This window comes from Macaca mulatta, chromosome 15, assembly GCF_049350105.2.
Source record: "Macaca mulatta isolate MMU2019108-1 chromosome 15, T2T-MMU8v2.0, whole genome shotgun sequence".
Taxonomy (NCBI): domain Eukaryota; kingdom Metazoa; phylum Chordata; class Mammalia; order Primates; family Cercopithecidae; genus Macaca; species Macaca mulatta.
This window is the reverse complement of record NC_133420.1, coordinates 37,579,283-37,601,687: the sequence shown is the minus strand read 5'-3', so window position 1 is coordinate 37,601,687 and position 22,405 is coordinate 37,579,283. Positions and strand designations below refer to the sequence as shown.

Here is a 22,405-nt window from a genome sequence, read left to right as displayed (position 1 = left end):
CAAGTGCTTCTCCTGCCTCAGCCTCCCGAGTAGCTGAGACTACAGGCACGCACCACCACACCCAGCTAATTTTTGTATTTTTAGTAGAGACAGGATTTCGCCATGTTGACCAGGCTGGTCTCGAACTCCTGACCTCGTGATCCACCCGCCTCAGCCTACCAAAGTGCTGGGATCACAGGCGTGAGCCACTGCACCTGGCCCAATATTAGGCTTTCTGAAGGACAGATGGCATCCTGCTGCTGGATGCCACAGTTTATGGGGCTCATGCCTTTAGAGGAAAGAACATTGTGCAGTGCATCCCATACTAGTTTCCTAGACTGATTTCAGTGGTAGATCACTTCGTGATTGGTTTATATTTTAAAGCAAATTATTTCCAGAAGCAAAAAGCTGGAGACATTAGAGGATATTATTTAAAACAAATGTTAAGACTTTTTTTCCCATTGAGAAAAATTATAACCATAACCTAGGAGCCATTAACAAATATTTAAAGGTAAACTTCCTTTGTGATTCAATTTTTCAATACTTTTTAAGGCCTGTTTCAAGGAATTTCTACATGGTCAAAATCCTCTTAGATTCCAACAAACCTCCTTTCTCTATTGGTTTAACTTCTGTTTAATAAATGTTCACTTCTCACTACCTTTGATCCTGACCTTTTTTGGGGGGTGGGGGGCGGTGTAACTGGGAGAAAGTCGGGTATGCCATTTTGCATAATTTCTTAGAATTGTGCAGTCTGTACACACATATGCAGCAACTGCTAGGGAAAGCAAGTTTTCCCTCCCTGCGTGAAAGATGAGTTCACCTTAATGAAGCACAAAACTGGCAGTTTTGTTTTCTAATCACTAACACTAGCTTCAGATAGTAAATCTTCCTGTGTTCATTTCGCTAAGTGCTTCATGGTTGTATGGCCCTGGATTGCTCCTGATATTTAAAAAAAATAAAAAACATCCACAAGTAGAACTCTTCCTCCTAGCTTTCTTGTGTCCATGGCTAGGCAATTTCTGCATATAGTTGAAAAAACATGTGCTTTAGAGTTAGAAGCCCTGATTCCAAGCCTAATAATGACACACATTGTATAGCCGTGAACAAGACATTTAGCTCCTCTGTGCCTCAGTCTTTTCATCTATAAAATGGGGAGAACAATTACTTCCTCAGGGGGCTATGGTGTGGAAGAGAGGACACACATATGGAAAAGTGCTTTGCAAACTACAAAGGGCTATAGAAAAACTAAATAATTTTCATATAATGTAATATAATGTAACCTCTATTCTTCTGAGCAATGGCCAAATATGCAAAGCACCCTCAGATTACCAGAAGTAGATTATCTGCTTGTACTCCCTCCAGAACATCATCTCCAAACCCTGAGAGCAACTTAGGGGTCTCCTATAAAGGGATGACCAAGTTCTAGTTTTTTCTCTAGGGAAGTTAGGCAAAGGGGTCAGCTTGGATTTCCTAGGTCTAATCTAATAAGTTTTTATTTTTTTTTCTAACCACTTCACAGTTCACTGTTCCTCCTAATAAGTTATATTTGACTTCTGACCACCTTTCCCACCCACCTTGCTTAACCCAAAATGTCAATATCATAATAAATGAGAGCAACAGTAGTTAGCCTCTAGGAAAAAACTGCATCAAAAAGCAAGAACTAACTATACACACCCATCTACAAAGCTACCCACTAACCAGACAAGAAGACGATGGGAGAACTATAGCACTGCAGGGAGATGGCACATACCTCATGGCAAATGAGTGACAGGCTATGTTCACATTTAGGAGATTTTTTATTTGGGGTGAGGGAGAGATTATAAATATTTCACAGGCATGAAAACTACAGATCCCAAGTAATACGATGGCTTTTCTCTTGGAACTAAAATATTTCTATCCTTTGGAAGACTATCTTTTACATTCAAGAAAAACATTTTTTAATGAGGATATGTTTTATATTAATCTATGTAAAATATATAGGGTAGCTAGTGTCTACTTAGATTAATGTTTTTGGAGAATGCATCCTATGTCCCAGCTTAATGATTATTGACTTCAAAATCTATTGCTTGAATCATAGTAAGTCAAAGAGCATGTAACTCTACTTTTAGACTGAGAAAGGAAAGAAAGATTAGAAACATTCGACCTCTTATAAATTTCAGCAATGTCCTCAAGAGGGACTAAAAATGACTGATGCTCACCAGAGTCCCAGCTCTAGCAATATTGCCATCTATTTTACAGTATTTTAAGCAATCCCCATATTTTTCTTTTTACAACACCATTAACTGCTGTACAAATAAATTCCAGATGATAAAATATGACATGATTTTTTTTTACAAATAGATACAAATACAATGTTGACCAGATATGCTACATTAACTATGTACACCTTATTTCTCTAGAGGCAGGAATATTCCTTACTTTTAGACAATTGATCATTTACACTGAGACCCTGAGGAGGACCATCAGCCTCCTGCTCCCCAATGCTGCCTTCCTCCATTAGAAGCTTATCCTGTGCTTTCATCTCATCACTGAGCAAGAATCCTAGGAGGAAAAAACCAAGCCCTTCTGAAGATCTTGGGACTTTTCTATCCCTCTTCTAGAAACTATCAAGATTATTTATTGTGATACAGCCTAGAAACCAGCTTTTCCTCAATGATGTCCTTTTGTATAGTAAAATGAATATAATCCCTGACACTGTTTTTAAAAAAATGTTTCAGGAATGGAGATGAAGTCTTTCAGCAGTCTTTTCCCCCTCCACATCCATCATCTTGTTACCACTGGCTTGGTGAACACTTCCCCAGGAGTCTATCTGGAGGTCAAAGTGGTTTTGGGCCGCACAATGGGGTTTAGCCTTTCCATACTCCCACGTGGTTTAGTACAAAAATATACTTTACTTCAAGTCCTAATGACAATGAACACTTCAGATCTTCATGGGAAAACTAAGAGCAATAGATAGGCTAAGCGCATTACAAATTTGTACCTGAAAATTTCAGATGCACTATTTGCCTTTGCTTTCTCAGCAAACTCTAGCCAGGCTTTGTCTGGCCCAGGGGCTGATGCTTATAAGCACTGTGGTTTAACAATTCAGGAGAATATTTCTAGCTCCTTAGGCTTTGTAGTTATGTATGGGCGTCGTCAGGGTCAGTTGCCCATTGGGAGCCACTTCATTGCCATCATCTTCCAACAATCCCGAAACATCTGCATTGGGAATGCTGTCATGGTAGCTGCTGAAACTGATATTGTCTTCTTTCAGCTCGATGGTCCAAAAGGGGGCATTGAGTTTCCGGTTTTGGTACTCACGGTACATATATACAGCCCCCACAAATCCCATTAGCAGCACCACAACAATGATGATGACTGTCAAAATGATGATGTTAAACTGGGTCCATGATACATCAGCTAAAGCTGAAGTGCTGTTTTCAGAAGTGCTTACTGAAAAGACAGTCTGCAGGGTTGTAGGGGTAAAAGTACTATTTATAACAGGGGTGGGCACTGATGTGGTCAAAGAGGCATTGGAAACCAAAATGGTAGAACCTTCAGGTGTTGGAACAATAACTTCTGAAAATAAAAACAGAGAATGAAATGTAAAAGACAAAATTATCTAGTTTTGAGAAACAATAAAAGAAATGCACATGGGAGTGAATGTTGATGTAGGATGTTGACATGATATTCTGCTTTAAGATAATGCAAGTTAAAAATAATTTTTAAAGAAATATAGTGATAAGGGTAAGAATCAGGGTCTATAAAGCTAGATTATTACATCTATGGCTGTTTTCCAATATGTATAATATCTACATTAAAATCTTTGAGTCGGGTGTGGTGGCTCACACCTGTAATCCCAGCACTTTAGGAGGCCGAGGCGGATGGATCACGAGTTCAGGAGTTCAAGACCAGCCTGGCCAAGATGGTGAAACTCTGTCTCTACTGAAAATACAAAAATTAGCTGGGCGTGGTGGCGGGCACCTGTAATCCCAGCTATTCAAGAGGCTGAGGCAGAGAATTTTTTGAACCCGGGAGGCGGAGGTTGCAGTGAGCTGAGATTGTGCCACTGCACTCCAGCCTGGGTGGCAGAGCAAGACTCTGTCTCAAAAAAAAAAAAAAAAAAATTGGGAAAATTCCAGTGGAGTTGTCCATTCTTACTCTTAGATAAAATCATACAAATTCCTGCAAAGGCAGTAAATTTGTCACTACTGAGTTCTAAATCACATAGTTAAAAGTGACAGGGGTATATGGCAATCATTTGAACAAAAATAAGTCTAACAAGTCTGATGGCATTTCATAAAGGTAAAATAATTATCTGCAAAGGAGGTGTAGGCAAAACTGTACCTCGAGTTATGTCTGAAAAACAAATTTTAAATGTCCGAGGCTGACGTCAGCCAAGAGAGAAAACAGCTTTCCTTAATTCCATGTGTAGGAATTCTTCCTTTGTGTAGATTACAACTACTTTATAATTTAGGTACTATACTTTGTATGTCTAATGGCAGCATAGTTTGGTGGAAGGACTAAAGGCTTTGGAATCAAATAGAAATGTGTGGCTATAGATAAGTAAATTTTTTTAAAGCTCAATTTCCTTATCTGTAGAATGTGAATAACATCAACTTTGCAGAGTTCTTGGGAAGGATTAAATGAAATAATGTACCACACGCATTATCACATTTAATGCTTGGCATATAGCAGGTACTCAATAAAATTATTACTATTATTATTATAATTCTTCACCACAAAAGCCATATCAACTTATTCTAAAAAGAGGCAAAGTTTGTACATATTACTTAATAGCTAATAAGAAAAACCATCAGTCCTGTCAGTTAAGTATGGACAAAGTGTGCCTCCCAAGTAGGTAACAGAATTGAGTACTGGGATCTCTAGCTAGTAATAGGGTTCAATCTGAATCTTTTTGTCTTAATCACAACAGTATCAAGATATCAAGAAAATGGCAGAAAGATGGCACTTGCCACAGACCAACTGCTCATCAGCCTCGTGTTCACAATGTTAGAATATCAAAGAGTGGTTTGTAGAACAGCATGGTCCAATCTCTCTGTGACCTATTAAACCCTCAATATCCCTAACTTATCCTGAATTTATAATCATTAATTTTTAAAATTAATCTTTACTGAGCTTTCCAGTAAGAAATATTTTGCCATGTGAATAAGTTTGCTTTTAAAAATCAAAAGGAATATTATTATTTCCTCCTTTGTACGTGGGGGAAACTTAGGCCCAAAGTTAGGACAGATGCTAGAATGAACTCCAGCTTCTCAGCTAGAACTTCTAACCAGATTAGATGTCCCTACTTCAAAAGACCTTTGATGATCCCTCAAAGTGATGAGAATAAAGGAAGCAAAGAATAAAAAAAATGATAGGATTCTTAAATTATTAACATAAAAATAAAAATAGATGAAGAGAAAAATGTGAGAACATTTTGTCTCACTCTCGCAACGACTTTGTCTTGGTCCTCAAATTTCTGGAGTTGACTGTGGAGTGTCAGAAGAGCAGCAGGAATGGAAAGAAACCTCTTTAGGCAAATATCTATCAAAATCTATTTCCAAAAACTCCTCTGGTAGGGTTGGAAGGTTTTACAAAGCCTTCCATTTTTCACTGCTGAAATTTTCACTGCTAGGTTTAGATATTAAATTTACAATCACTTAGGTGAAGTTTTACCTTTCTTGATGCAATTTCCCTCGAGGTCTTGAACATAACCTTCTAGGCAGTTCTCACACCAAAACCCAGTGGTGTTATGGAGGCAGTTGATGCACTCACCACTCTCAGGCTTACAAATCTTTGGAGTTTTAACTGGGTCCACATGGCCGTGACATTGGCACTTTCTACAGATGCTGTCAAAATTGTAATAACCATTTTCACATTTATTGCAGTTCGGGCCCATGTAACCATCTTTACACTGGTCACATTCAGGTTCCAATTCACTCGATTCTAAAAGAGAGAATGCCAGAATAGTTTAGTACAGTCGGAAGCTACAATTAAAAATGCAAAACAACAACTAGTCCTTAGAAAGATTTATAACCCCAGAACTTTGGAGGCCAAGTGGAAGGATTGCTTGAGCCCAGGAGTTTGAGACCAGCCTGGGCAACATAGTGAGACCCTGTCTCTAATTTTAAAAAAAAGTTTTATAAACCTTCCCTACTGTCTCCTCTCTAGAGACATATAATAATCTCTATTAATTAATTAAACTAAGAATCTATAATCTATTTACTAATTTTCCAGCTTATTGTAGGAATGATGGGGCCATTCAGAGAACCTATTCAGGTAGAGAGCAAAACAAATAGGCTTACAAAAGAAGTCTGACTGATTATGATGAGTTGGCACTCTCATAACTGTGTTATTCCCTTCTTTTTATAGATGACAGATTGGATAAAATATTGTTTTAACAAAAACTTCCTCCATCCCTCTCATACTTAAATGTTGGTACTCTGCAGACTTCTACTCTTAGTTTCTTTCTCTTCTCTGCTCATTTTCCATGGGTGGACTCATCCACTGACATCATCAACAATTCCAACATGTGTATCTCTAGTCTATATCTCTGTCCTAAATTCCAAACTATATACTAACTTCCTGTACACCTGGATCCACAAACAGCTCAAACTTAACATGTACAACACTGTCCTCAGTATCTTCCCTTCCTGAGTCCTGTCTTCCTCCAATGTTCCCTATATCTCAGTGAATGGTACCAACATCTACCCACTTGCATAAGCCAAAACACTGAGAATCATCTCTCAATCCTCCTTCTCCCTGTATCCCTTCTAAGCAGTTATCAATTCATATCAATTGTACCTGATTAAAGTCTTTCCAATCCACAGATGTCTCTTTTCATTCCCACTGGAGTGATCTTAGATTAAGCCTTCATCATTTCTCACCTAAATTATTGTAGCTACTTCCTCATGGTTCTTTTTATCACAATGCACCCCTACATTCACTTTGAACTTCAAAGTAAATAAGAACATGTTACTTCTCTAGAGAAATCTCTTCAATGGCTCCCTGACTCCTTCAGGATTAAGTGAAAATGTAATAGAAAATTTTTAGTACCTTTCATAATCTGACCTCTGCCTACTTCTCTCAACTTTTCTCTCTTCACTTCACACTCCACCACCCCCTAAGGTTCAGGCACATTAAATGGCTTAAGAGAACTCCCAAAAACTGCCTGCTTTCTTTTCTCTGAGATTTTGTACATACTGCTTTCTCTGCATGGGACATCCTCTTGTCTATTTCTAGTTCAGTTAGCAAATTCAATCTGTAGAAATTAACTCAGATATTATTTCTTCTCAGAAGCACAAAAGTTTTCCTTGATTTCCTCAGTTTGGGATAGGGTTAGTCTATGCTTAACTGTAACACATGTCATTTGAAATTGTAATTACCTAATTACTTGTGTGTCTCTCCCATTAAACTATGAGCTACTTGACATTTTTCTGTCTTTATTGCTAATGTTTAGCACAGTGCCTAAAACACAGCATGTGTTCAATATATATATACTGAGTAATTTCACCTTAGGCAGTAGGAACATAACAACTCATACCTATCTGCTTCTTTTTAATTCTTCATAGGATTTCAATTCTGGATTCTTCATTATATTTAATAAATAATTTTTAATAATGAACAAATCATCTTTTAAATCTGCTAGATAGATCTTTTCTTAGAATTTACTATTATAATTACACTAAGAGGATCACTCTGTTATCTAAACACAGACTAATGTTATTATAGCAGGAATACTTTACAGTGGTCATAGAACTTGTGGCAATGAATCATATTTCTGATGCTCTTTATGAAAAATAAATTCCTTTCATCTTTCACTTTTACTTTTTAAAATGGCTTTTGATATAATTTATATACTGTAACATTCATTAAAAGCATACAATTCAATGGTTTGTATATTCCCAGAGTGTGCAATTGATAAAGAATTCTAACTTACCACTTACAATCCTAGTTGGTAGTGTGACCTCAAGTAAGTTACTAAACTCTGAGCCTCAGCTTTCCATATTTCAAATAAGGGAATTAAACCAGAAATACTTAGGTTACTTTTAGCAATAAAAGGTGGCAGCTGAATTATTCATAACCCATGCAAACAACAATATACAGGAAAAAAATAATTAGTGAAAAGGCATATACTCCTTGTTCTCAATGAAGTTATAGCTTACAACAGTACCATATTTTACAGCATTTTTGTACTTCAACAACTATAGCAACAATAACTAATCTAAAGAATTCCTGATGAAATAGATTGAAGGACTGAAATTAAGGTTTGTGAAAGTCTTTCATGCCTGTCATGGGCAGACCAACTGGACCTCAAACATGACATTCAATGTGCCTGCCTCATGTTTCACTCCTTCTGTCTTATACTTTGTTTCTGCCATTCCTAAGTAGTTTCTTGATCAAATCGGCTGTTTTAAGATTTCTGTACCATTGTTCCTATTGATCTTTTTATCTGAAATGACCTTCCTTCTCCTGTCTACCTGCTAAATGCAGACTCCCATCACAAGGCTCAGCTTTTATGTCACATCCTCCCTGAAGCCATTGCTGATATTCCCCCACTTCAGGTAAAGTAATTATTCCTTCTTGGTGCATCCACTGTACATAAATGCATGATATTGCACTGCAGTACGAGAGTTTGAGGGAGAGGATAATTTCCTACTGGGAGATACAGAAAAGTCTTTATGAAGCAGGTAACATTTGAACTGGGCCTTGCTGGGAAGGTCACCAAAAAGCAAGCAAAAAATTAAACTACAAAATAGAAAAAATATTTATAAATCATATATCTGTTAAGGGACTTGTATCTAGAACATATAAAGAATTATTTCAACTCAATGATAACAAGATAAGTAATCCAAACTTTAAATGGGCAAAGGATCTGAACAGACATTTCTCTAAATATATAAATGACCAATAAGCACATAACTAGCCATCAGGAACATGCAACTTAAAATCACAGTGGAATATCACTTCATATCTACTAGAATGGCTATAATTATATAAAGGCAGATAGTAAGTGTTGGTGAAGCTGTGGAAAATTTGGAACCCACATACAGGGCTGGTAAGAATGAGAATGTAAAATGGTGTACTCATTTTGGAAAACAGCCTGACAGTTCCTCAAATGGATAAACATAGTTACTACATGACCCAGGAATTCCACTCCTAGGTATATACTGAAGATAAATGAAAATGTATGTACACACAAAAACCTGTATACAAATGTTCACAGCAGCATTATTTGTAATAGCCAGAAATTGGAAACAACACGAATGTCTATCAATTGAAGAACAGATAAATGAAATGGGGTATAACACAATAAAATATTATTTAGTAACAAAAAGGAATGAAGTATTGGACATGTTATAACATGAATGAACCGAAAATACTATGCTAAGTGAAAAAAGCCAGAGACACAAGGCCATACATTGTATGACTTCATTTATATGAAATGTTCAGAATGGGCAAATCCATAGAGCAGAAAAAGCAGGTTAGTGGTTGCCTACGGCCAGACAAAAAGGGAGTAATTGCTAATGATTATAGGATTGTTTTTTAGGTCCTTTTGATGGGGGAGGTGATGAAAATTTCTAAAATTGATTGTGGTCATGGTTGCACAACTTTGAGACTATGTACTAAAAAAACTGAATTTTGCATCTTAAATTGTATGAAATGTGAATTATAGCTCAAGAAAGCTATTATTTAAACAGACAGGGAGAAAGAAAGGAAGGGAGGAAAGAATTCAAACCAGCACCACCCAGCTAAGCTGCTTTGAAAGTCCTAGTGAAAATATGTGAAATAATGAATGCTTATTGTTTTAAGTCACTAAATTTTAAGGTAATTGGTTATTTAGCAATAGATAACTAATACATACATCAGTATTAAATGATTCAACTATATTTATTAGATTGCCATATATACGCAATTAGTCAACATTATTTGGTATCTAGGAGGAACTAATTAGTAAATGTTACCTTGAAATAGGTGAGCAAAAGTTGCTCAGTCTTGAAGTTCCTGTATTAACTCATTGTGCAGGTTTTTAGACACTTTAAGTCTCATTCACATATATATATTTGAATTAGATTATAAATTCCTGGAAAGGAAAACTTTTGCTGTTTTTTTAACTCCCTTTCACCTATGGCATCCAGAACTTTATTCATTAATGCAATTTATACCTATTGATAACTGATTCACTGATTTTTTTTTCCCCTCTAAAATGAAGAGTTAGAGAAAAGCCTTACTTATAGAGCAGCTGCCTGTAGATGTCACTGCTGAACAAGGGCAGCGAAGACATTCTTTAGTGGCATCAGGACTCTGATAAAATCCTTCTTTACACTCTTCACAGTGATTTCCTTTGCTATTCTGGCAGTTTAAACAAGCACCTAAAAGAAGTAAATTAATTTTAAAAGTTAAAGATTTACCTTGAAAGCCAAGTAACTTTCAAAAATCATGCCTGCAACAAAAAGATCATAAGAAAAAGAAAAACTAATAGGGGTTGATAGAGTTAATTTCTACCCCACCTGATTTCTATACTGCCCATGCCTCTGAATTGTGTCCCCTACTAGTTTGTAAACTCCTTAGGAAAAGGTGGGATACAGGATTAGTGGCTCAGGAAACCCTTGCTGGTTGATCTGATTATATACCAAAAGTAGGCCAAGTATACACCAAGGAAAAAATAAAAACAATCCAAATACATATTAATAGAAGAAACTGTGGCATTTTCATAAGTGAACTAATCATACATGCATGAACATGCATAAATCTTTTTTTTTTTTTTTTTTTTTTTTTTTAAGAGATGGGGCCTCCCAAGTGGCTGGGACTATAGGAGCATGCCATTACACCCGGCTAATTTTTAAATTATTTGTAGAAACAGGATTTCACTGTGTTGCCCAGGCTGATATTGAACTCCCAGCCTCCAATGCTTCTCCTGCCATCAGCCTCCCAAAGTTTTGGGATTACAGGCATGAGCCATTAGATTAGCCACCCAGCTTAAATCTTATAAAGAATGTAGGCTGAAAAGCAAATTGGAGAATAACACATACAGAAAGAGAATACTTATTAAAATTTAAAAACCACACTAAGCACGCTAAGCAAATGGATACTAACCAGATGGACATAAATATGAGGTAAAAATTCAAATGTGGATTGCCAGGGTATAGGGGAATTTTATACTCCACTTGTCTCTGTGGAGGGAGGGGGGTAAGACAGGACTAGGGAGGAAAAGAGGACCTCAACTTTATTTGAAATTTTCTATTTCAAACATGTAACTATATACATATGTGTATAAATATGAAGTAAAATGTCAAAATGTTAATCTTTATTATTAATAATTCTGGGTGTGAGTGCATAAGTATTTGCTATATTATTCTCCATAGCTTTATATATTTAAAAATTTAAAGTAAAAATAAAAACAATTAATAAAAAAAAGAAAAAAAAGCAGCAAAGTTAGGTTTTGTAATAATACTCCCTTGGCACTCTATGAATAAGGATGTTCTACAGACATGGAAGCAGCATAACATTTGAAAACAGGAAATGAGAAAGTGTAGCATAATTTACATTCCTTCCTTATGGGGCCACCAAGATTCAAAGGGACACTTAGAACTACTACTATGGAAATTAGTGAGTAAACTCAACATAGAGATCTAGGAAGATAATGACATTTTACAAAGTAAACTAACTACAGTTCAATGCTAAAACTATTCATAAAGTCTTGATTTCTTTTCCTTACTAGTAGAAATATTTTTAAAAAGGGATAGAGAATAAGGCTGTGAAATAAAATGGTCTCACAACTGAAGCAAAACTTGAAAAAAACAAAATAATGAAAATGTCATCAACCTACATGTTAAAAATCTCAATTTTTTTTTTTTTTTTTTTTTTTTTTTTGAGACGTAGCTCGCTCTGTGGCTCAGGTTAGAGTGCAGTGGCATGATTTCTGCTCACCGCTCACTGCAACCTCTGCCTTCAGGTTCAAGTGATTCTCCTGCCTCAACTTTCCGAGTACCTGGGATTACAGGAGCGTGTCACTACGCCCGGCTAATTTTTGTATTTTAGTAGAGACAGGGTTTCACTATGTTGGCCAGGCTGGTCTCGAGCTTCTGACCTCAAGTCAACAATTTTAAAAGTTAAATTGTTCCTCAGGTTGGACACGTCAAAACCTGCATTATGTGTGAAATCTGTCTACCTGCTCTCCCCCTATTAAAAATGTTCAATACAAAGAATTTTTAAGAGAAAAAGTTCTGATAAAGTGCTAAGCTTTAATATAAAAATACCTGGAAAAAAAAAAAAAAGCTAACAGTTCTGTAATAAAATTTGCATGTTCAAGGTAAGATGCAGTCCAATAATAAGTCCTTTGTGTATAACTGATGTGATAAGAAAAGGTCATGTTGCGACCCTTTATATATATATGTAAATATATATAAAGGGTATATATATATATGCCAGGCCTGGTGGCTCACGCCTGTAATCCCAGCACTTTAGGAGGCCGAGGCAGGCGGATTACCTGAGGTCAGGAGTTCGAGACCAGCCTGACCAATATGGTGAAACCCTGTCTCTATTAAAAATACAAAATTAGTCAGGTGTGGTGGTACATTCCTGTAATCCCAGCTACTCAGAAGGATGAGACAGGAGAATCACTTGAACCTGGAAAGCAGAGGTTGCAATGAGCCGAGATTGCACAATTGCACTCCAGCCTGGGCAACAGAGTGAAACTCCTTCTCAAAAAAAAAAAAAAAAAAAAAAAAATATATATATATATATATAAATAAGTCACATACTTGTAGCACTTTACTCCTACAGTGCTACTGGGCTTACATGCTTATTATTTTGGGGCTTTTTACTATTCTAAATAAGACTCCACATGTCTGTGACTACCACAATATAATTCTACTCTCTTAAGCCATTTATACCAGAATATTTTTTCCAGAAGAATTTTTTATTTCTGTTTGTTTTTTGCCATACCCTGCAATGAGAAATCAATGAGTAAAAAAAAACCTTACGTGGTAAACAATGCTATCTCAAAAGTAAAAATTAAAGCAAGTATAAGTATAAAATGTAGCCCAACACAGTGGCTCAAACCTGTAATCCCAGCACTTTGGGAGGTCAACACAGGTAGATCGCTTGAGCCCCGGAGTTTGGGACCAGCCCGGGCAACAGGGAAAAACCTTGTCTCTACAAAAAATACAAAAATTAGCTGGGTGTGGTGGTGCATGCCTGTAATCCTAGCTACTCGGGAGGCTGAGGTGGGAGGATCGCTTGAGTCTGGAAGGTTGAGGCTGTAGTGAGCTATGATCATGCCACTGCACTCCAGCCTGGGAAACAGAGTGAGACCCTGTCTCAGAAGAAAAATAAATAAATTTAAAGAAGGATAAAATTCATTGATTCTTAAATATTCATCACTGTTTACATTGCTTTACGGTGCATGTACCTTAAGTACAACTATAGAGAAAGAAAACTAATAAAGATAGACCAGCCATAAATAACCAAAGTGTTAACAACAGTTGTGAGAGGCAATAGCCCTTTCAGTGTTTTCCCCCTCTAGTCTTCAAATTATCTCTAGTATACATGCATCACTTTTATTTTTTGTTATCTTGATTTTTCTTATTGTAAAATAACACACTGTAAAATATATCACAAACACATTGTAAAATATTTCAAGAACTCAAGCAATTTGAAACACTTCCTATATATATTTAAGAATTATTTATTTTTACAATAAAAATAAAGACCATAACGTTTAAAACCTATATACGGTAGAAACTAATGATGTGAATTTGCTTTTTTAATAGCTTACAACTCCTCTGTGAGAGGCAACATAGCATTTAAAAAATGGTATGGGATTTAATGTCAAATTTGTGTTCCATTTCCAGCTGAATTTCTCACAAACTATGTTACCTCAAGCAAATAGCTTCTCTGATTTTCACTTTTCTAATCTGTAAAATGGGATAATAATTCTTTGGCTAATGATTTAATATAATGTGAGCATTTCAAAGGGTGAAAGACTACTGCATAGGACAAAATGTTTTCTCTTTATGTCTTAATTTCCTCATCTGTAAATTTTAAAAGCTGAACTAGATGAAATCTAAGGTTTCCTTTAAATCTAAAATCTAAGGGTCTTTCTTTTATGATAAATGATATATAAAAATAAGCTGAAGTTTAACATTGTTCATTGTGCTCTGCCTGGAACCCCCAAAATATAACAATACTGCCCTAAAACTCACATTCTCACATTCTCATTGCTGAAAGATGGCCAAAGGGTGGATCAAAAGAAAAAGGAATGTTTCCTGAAGATGATTTTTTTCATGCTCCTTGACTAAGCATCTCAAAAATCTTTGTAGAGATAACCAAGAAAATAACTAGTCAAAGAAAGGAAGGTAGGGCTCCTTTCCAGCCAAATTCAGGGACAAAACATTGAAAACATACCTGCAAAAATTGTTACCTGCAAAAAGACCTTTCCTTATTCCTTTATTTATTTTACCATTTCATCATTTATATATAAACCTGTCGGAAATACAGTAATGTGCTTTGTCGTAGGAAGAATGCCTTACCCTCTTTATAGAATAAAAGGCAAGCTTCAACCCGTCCAACTGAAAGAAGGCCACTATGGAGCCCAGCTTAACAAGGGAGAGAGTAATAGGGCATAAGGTCAGAGAGAAACGCAGGACCCAGAAAATGTAAAACCAGATAGGCCACGGACAGATGTTTGAATTTTGTTTATTCCAAAAGGGATGAGAACCCATTGGAGGGTTTAAGCATGAAAATGACATGATCTGGTTTTACATTTTAAAAAGATTGCTCTGGTTGTTATATGGAGACTAACTGTGGTGGGGTGGGGATCAGGTAAGAGGGAGAGAAGAGAGGAGGCTGAAAGACCAGATGAGACTGCGCCAAAGTAGTTCAAAGGGATGACAGTGGCTTGGGCAAGGATGATGCAATAAAAGTCATGAGCAGTGGTCAGATTCAGAGTATGTTTTGAAGATAGGGCTGATGGAATATACTGATAAGCTGGATATTTGCAGTAAGAAAAAGGAGAAAAATCAAATATGACTACTAGGCTTTGGGACTCAGTAACTTGGTGAAATGGATAGAGCAGGCTTAACTTATAAAGTTGAAAAAAAGTTGTTTTGCATGTGTTAGGTTTATAATGCCAACTAAAACATTCAAGTGAAGATGTCAAGTGGATATTTGACTGTTGGATATTTGAGTGTGGAGATCAAGGGAGAAATGTAAATCTGATAATAAGCACATATATAGATGGCATTTAAATTAAATCCAAGGTTAAGGGAGAAAATGAGCTAAAACAAACAAACAAACAAACAAATACAAATTAAATCCAGGGGACTGAATGAGACCACTTAGGGAGAAAGTTTAAATGGCAAAGACAAACGTGACAAGCTCTGAGCCCTGAGGCACTCCAATGCTTGTAGTTGAACTGAGGAAGATGTAGTAGAACTAATAAGAAGGAAAAGCTGGTTAGGTAGCACAAAAACCAGGAAAGCATGATACCCTGAAGTAAGTATCACTGGGGAGTAGATTAGTCAACTCAGTCAAGCTACTCAGGTCAAGTTACTCATCATAGGACACTATGAATACATAAAGGTACACTGGATTTTCAAAGGAAGTATATTATATGAACATAAAGTTCCAGTTTTAAAAATAATATCCCCCCACCTCCATTTTAAGGGAAACATGCTTAATAAAGAAAATCTGGAAAAATACAGGAGTAGAAAGGGGTAAAAAATAATCCTAGGAAATCTCTCATTAAGATTTTTAGGCTGGGCTCCGTGGCTCAAGCCTGTAATCCTAGGACTTTGGGAGGCCGAGATGGGTGAATCACCTAAGGTCAGGAGTTCAAGACCAGCCTGGCCACCATGGTGAAACCCCATGTCTACTAAAAATACAAAAATTAGCCAGGCATGTGATGGTGGGGGCCTGTAATCCCAGCTACTTGGGAAGCTGAAGCAGGAGAATCGTTTGAACCTGGGAGGCAGAGGTTGCAGTGAGCCAAGATTGTGCCATGCACTCTAGCCTGAGTGACAGAGCAAGACTCAGTCTCAAAAAAAGAAAGAAAGAAAAAAAAACCACACAGATTTTTAGTACTTCTCTTTGTAATCTTTCGTCATTTACAGGGGTTTGGCTTTTGTTTTTTAACTAGTCTAATTATATGGCATATGTCATTTTATACCTTGCTTCTTTTACTTTCTCATATTGCTATACATCATTCTTTAAAACATTTTATCAGCCAGGCACAGTGGCTCATACCTGTAACCCCACCACTTTAGGAGGCTGAGGCAGGCGGATCACCTGAGGTCAGGAGTTTGAGACCAGCCTGCCCAACATGGCAAAACCCCATCTCTACTAAAAATACAAAAAAAATTAGCTGGGCATGATGGTGGGCGCCTGTAATCCCAGCTACTCAGGACGCTGAGGCAGGAGAATCACTTGAACCCAGGAGGTGGAGGTTGCAGTGAGCCAAGATCGTGTCATGCACTCCAGCCTAAGTGACAGAGCAACTGTACTCCAGCCTGGACAACAAGAGTGAAACTCCGTCTCAGAAAAAAACAAAATAAAACATTTTATCGAGAATGTAATAACAGTTACCATTTACTGATTACTTGTGATGCGTCAGACACTATATGAAGGCTCTACTAATGTACTGCATTTAATCTTCACAACATCCCACTAGGCAGTTACCGCTATTATATCAAATTTATAGGTGAAGAAACAGATTAAGTAACTTGCCCAATGTAAGATCAACATTTGGTTTTCTGTGTTTTTAATAACACACTGCCTAGATAACAGTATTTATTTCATACCCTATTGTGAGAAATTGGGGTGTCTAGCTTTTTAAAATTGTAACTACCACTTTGGTGAGCATCTTTGAATATAAGCTTCTTATGAATTTAGAATTCTTTCCTTAGAATAGATTCCTGGAAATAGAATTACCGGATCAAAGAAGAATTTTTAAGATTTCTAATACTTACTATCAAATTGCTTTCCAAAATGTTTATCCAAATATATTTTACCACAAAAAAAAAAGAGTACTTTGAAAATCTACTTCAATCTAAAACAGAAGGAATAGAAAAACAGTAGAGGGGGTGAAAATAGGACTGTAAAAACGTAGTAAGTGGCCACCAGAGGGCAACCTTATCACAGCACTGTTGAAAATAGACACTTGACGAGTGGTTTTATATAAAGCTTGTAATTTTAAATAAAGTATTTGCACTCCTTCATGTTGGATTCCACTTTTATTATAATTCCAAACAAAGAAACCATTTATTTCTCTCACTACTAGCTGCTTTTAGAAACCATAACCATGAAAAAGAATTATTTTGCCTTAAATTATCTCCAGATCAAGGACAGGTCAGCACTTACATGACAGCAAAGAGAGTGCCCTCATTGCTGTAAGAAAAATTAAAACTGAGAATCAGCAATGTAGACTGCTTTTTGGTACTGTAAAAGATTTAGGGAGTAATTTTAATCAGCTCAATATAATGAAGTATTCCTATTGTTACCCAGTACTGAAAATCATTTTTCCTAGGCTGGGCACGGTGGCTCAAGCCTGTAATCCCAGCACTTTGGGAGGCCAAGACAGGCAGATCACGAGGTCAGGAGATCGAGACCATCCTGCCTAACCCAGTGAAACTCCGTCTCTACTAAAAATACAAAAAACTAGCCGGGCGAGGTGGCAGGTGCCTGTAGTCCCAGCTACTCGGGAGGCTGAGGCAGGAGAATGGCGTAAACCTGGGAGGCGGAGCTTGCAGTGAGCCGAGATCCGGCCACTGCACTCCAGCCTGGGAGACAGAGCGAGACTCCGTCTCAAAAAAAAAAAAAAAAAAAAAAAAAAAAATCATTTTTCCTCTGTATGTCTTTCCATTCATTTGTTCATTTATTTGATAAAAATTTAGTGAGTGGTTACTATATGCTAAAGCTCCATGCTAGAGATTGTGTATACAATGGTGAAAAAAAAACTGTTCTTGCCCTCATGAGTGAGCCATATATGACTCAGAACCACAAATAAATATATAATTACAAACTGTGAAAAGTGCTATGAAAAAAATACAAGTATATGTGAGAGCATATAATAGGGACATTACCATTAAGCCTAGAGCATCAGGAAATGCTTCCTGATGAAGTGGCCTTTAATTGATGACCCGACGGAAGAATATGATTTAATAAGGCAGAGAGGTCAAGGATGGAGGTACAGGTGGATTAGAAAAACCATTCTTGGCAGAGGAAAGATCATATATGAGAACCCTGGAAGCAGGGAACATGCCTTGTTTTAGAAATCAGTGTGACTGGATCACAGATGTAAAGAAAAAGAACACCAGAAGATAAAACTGGCAAATAGGCAGGGACAAGATCACATAAAAGAAAAAAAAAAAATACACTTTCTTCTAAATCAATTTGTTTCACTATAGAGTATTTGAATGAAGAATAAACTTTCAACCGATTTTTCCAGGGTACTTTCAACTTCAAATATTTTGCCACCCTGTTCTCTTAAAAACACTTGTCAGACTAGTGTGTCCTGATTTTTTTGTTTGCTTGGGAAAAAAAAAATGTTTCCAAGGAAGGATACTTAATCCTCACATTTAGGAAAACTAAGATCAGAAGTTAATTGGCTTTAGTTTTTAATAGTTTGACTAAGTTTGCCTAAATGTGGTTTTCTTTGTTTTTATACTGCTTAGGGTTTGCTGAGCTTTCTGAATCTGTGGGTTGATGCCTTTAATCAATTTGGAAAATTCCTGGCCATTTTCTCTTCAGATATTACTGTGACCCAATATCTCTTTCCTCTCTTTTTAGCTCTCCAATTACATTTATGCTAAACCTTTTGGCTGTGTCCCACATCTTCCCTGCTCTGTTCTTCCCATTATATTTTCTCGAAATGCTTCAGTTTGGATGTTTTTAACTGTACTGTATTCAAGTCTACTAACTTTGTCTTCACTGTGTATAATTTACTGTTAGATTAATGCAATGAGTTATTAATTCACATGTTGTATTTTTCAGTTCTAGTTTGTTCATTTGATTTTTTAGATTCCAATTTCTATTGAAATTTTGCCTCTCTTCACCTATTTTGTCTGATTTTCCCTCTGTTGCATGAAAATACGAATTTTAGTTAAGTCTTTCCATGCTAACTCTAACATCTAGATCACCTAAGGGCCTGCTTCCATTGTTCATTTTTTTCTCTTTGGTACTGGTCACATTTTTCTGTCTTTGCATTGTCTAGTATTTTTTACTGTATGCCGGACACAGTATATAAAAGAAACAGAGAGGGCTCCCCTTTTATCGATTAGGCAGATATAATGAGAGAATTACTTCAATCCAATCGGAAGTTGAGGCGGCCTGAAGGTGGACTACAATTTTAATATGAGTGAATCAACTTCTGATTCCTTACTATTTCTTGGTCATGGCCCTCTAAAGCTTTTGATTGAGAGCCCAGCAAGCCTGTGTCTCCTTGGCCCTAAAAGACTGTGAGAGATCTGTATCGGCCTTTGGTAATTTGAGCCTAGGTCCCACTGCATGCACCTTCAGAGTCTGAGAACATCTTGAGGGGGAGATAATTGAACGTCATAGCAGGCCCTCTCTTTCTAAAGGGATTTTGTCTCCTCAGCACAAGACTGAAAGAGAAAGAGATTTTTTTCTACCTTTCTGGCCCAGCCTTCCATCTTCTGCATAGTCAGCTAATATCCTGTGGAAAAGCTGGCCTTGTGTTTAGGGATCCTCTTGTGTCCAACCATTATGCAAGCCTTAAATGACTGCCAAAAACATTTCTTGTATCTCTTTCCTAAAGAAGAATTCCTTTGCTTGGATCTAGCTCATTCTTTGCCTTTGCTCGGAATCAGCAAATGTCCCCTGGAAAGACAATGGCTGGTGATCATCAGTTTACCTAGGCAGAGTTCCAACCTTTCTGGAATTGTAGTTCCTATAGTTCTCCTTGTCTCCATAGGTGTGTGTATACATACATATATATACACATATATACATATATATATATATATATTTTTTTTTTTTGAAATTTACATACTTTTTCAAGTTTGTTGTAGCAGGAGTTTGGCTTGCTGTGATCTATTACATCCTACTTAGAAGATAAAGGCCCTTCCAAACTATTTCAGAAGAATCAACCTATAGCTGAAAGATTTCCAAATGAAAAGAACAGTGGAATAATTATATGACAAAGTTAAGGAAAGTATGTACCTGTGAGGGCATCACAACTGGCAGACCGATTATTGCACTGGCAGGGCAAGCAGCCATTCTTACTAAAGCCATAATATCCATCTTGGCATCGGTCACATGTAGAGCCAATGACACCCACTTTGCACTGGCATTTCCCAGAACTGCAAATAAAAGCAAAGACAATGAATAAAAGTAAATCAGTTTAAAAGTTGTATTGCCTAACATCCCAGAAGGGAAAGAAAGCCCAGCTCATGTAAATCATATATACTTACCATATCTCAAAGCCTTGTGTCCAAAGAAATCACCTTTCAAATTCTGTATTGCTATTAAAAGCTGCCTAGTGTATTGCATAATGCCATTTCTTAGCTAACAAATAATTTTACAGAAAATTTAAAATGGAGGCATTTGAAAGCAGGAGTAATAATTATGATGATGATCATGATAAAAACAATGAGCTATCACTTATTGAGGGCTTATGTAAATAAATATATTTTTTCTCTAATCCTCAAGGTAGTTCTACTTGGTGAGGGTCATAATACTTATTTTACTACCGAGAGAATTCAGATAAAGTTACTGTCCTCAGCTAGTAAGTCAAGTCTATTCACACAAAGCCAGACTTTTCCCTACCATACTATCTATTCCTAAGATTGACTCTAAATTGGTACAAGAAATTTGTCTGCCAAATAACTTGATATTCCTTAGGTATCAAGCTTCATTCTGTAGATCCAAAGCATTACAGTTCACCGTCTATATAGGTCCTGACTGTAGTGATGGTGTTTATGCTCTGTCCAGAATAAATCTTGGTCTCTTTTCTCACTGCAAGTAAATTTCAGGTCTTTAACAAAAGCTGAGAAATCTTATTGCTTAAAGAGAAGCTGCAGCCTAACAAAGTCAAAGGTTCTCAGAGATATAAGCCCAAATATTTTGATGTTTAAAGCTTAATTAAAATTTGTACTGATCATAGTGTAGATGTTTTTAAAAATGCAACAAAAATTTACATTATCTAATTTACACTATCAAACATAAATCTATGAATCTTAAGTAATTTAGCAAAGAAAAAAGAAAAGAAGCCACACACATATACACAGTCTTACACAAGAATATCCCAAGGCACTTAAAGATCTAGCAAATAAAATCTGTATTCATAAAAAATAAAATTCAGGAATATTTTATGACTCAATAAGAAGGAACCAATCAATCGAAGCCCCTCTACACTATCAGAAAATTATAAAGAACATAAAGTACCTTTCAAAGAATGGCTTACAACACTTCATTATTTCCAAGGCTTTTAAAATGTTAATCAAAATATGCTTACTCCTCATTCCTCTAAATACATTTATTCAGTATACAAAAGGATAAACAGTTACTTTCAATGATGGTGTCTGCCTAACCCACAACCTATAAAAAGAAAAAGGTATTCCTTTTGAACACAAAATCACTTAATAATATTGTGTAACCATAATATAGCCAATGTTCCCAAAGCAGTCGCTATTTCTAAAGTGAGTTTTCCCTTCATAATTCTTGGGACACTAAAAGACTTTCTACCTGGAGGATCTGCTCCTTAATTGCTGATTTAAAAAAAAATCATGCGTGACTTAATGAATCCTGAAAAAGTAGTTGTCTGAGTGTATATATTATGCTTTATTTTTTCCTGGGTGGTTTTTTTTTTTTTTGGTTTTTGTTTTTCGCTTTTTTTTTTTTTTTTTTTTGAGAGGGTCTCATTTAGTCCCCTAGGCAGCAGTGGTGCGATTTCGGCTCACTGCAGCCTCAACCTCCTGGGTTCAGGTGGTCCTTCTGCCTCAGCCCCCCAAGTAGCTGGGACTACAGGTATGCGCCACTATATCCGGCTAATTTTTGTATTTTTTGTGGAGACAGGGTTTTCCCATGTTGCCCGGGCTGGTCTCAAACTCTGGAGCTCAAGCAATCCACCTGCCTCGGCCTCCCAAAGTGCTGGCATTATAGGTATGACACATCACACATGGCCAGATTTTAAAACAAGGAAAAAAAAAAGGTGCTTTTCTCTCTTTTAAAAGAAAATATAGGTCAGGCGTGGTGACTCATAGCCGTTATCCCAGCACTTTGGGAGGCTGAGGCAGGTGGATCACTTGAGGTCAGGAGTTCAAGACCAGTGACCAGCCTGGCCAACATGGTGAAACCCCATCTCTACTAAAAATACAAAAATTAGTCAGTGTGGTGGCGTGTGCCTGTAGTTCCAGCTACCCGGGAGGCTGAAGCAGAAGAATTGCTTGAACTCGGGAGATGGAAGGTGCAGTGAGCCAAGATC

The 22,405-nt window shown here is 36.8% G+C and overlaps 1 protein-coding gene across 1 annotated transcript in view; it reads right to left on the bottom strand.

Moving 5' to 3' along the window:
• Positions 1-1,756: 1,756 nt before the first annotated feature.
• Positions 1,757-22,405, bottom strand: part of MEGF9 (multiple EGF like domains 9) — a 109,974-nt gene continuing 89,325 nt past the window's right edge. The window contains exons 3-6 of the mRNA XM_015116946.3: positions 20,143-20,282; positions 10,194-10,334; positions 5,638-5,907; positions 1,757-3,537 (exon numbers count right to left, since the gene is read on the bottom strand). Of these exons, the coding sequence (XP_014972432.2) occupies positions 3,086-3,537; positions 5,638-5,907; positions 10,194-10,334; positions 20,143-20,282 (1,003 nt within the window). The 3' untranslated portion in view covers positions 1,757-3,085. The remainder of the gene's footprint in view (positions 3,538-5,637; positions 5,908-10,193; positions 10,335-20,142; positions 20,283-22,405) is intronic.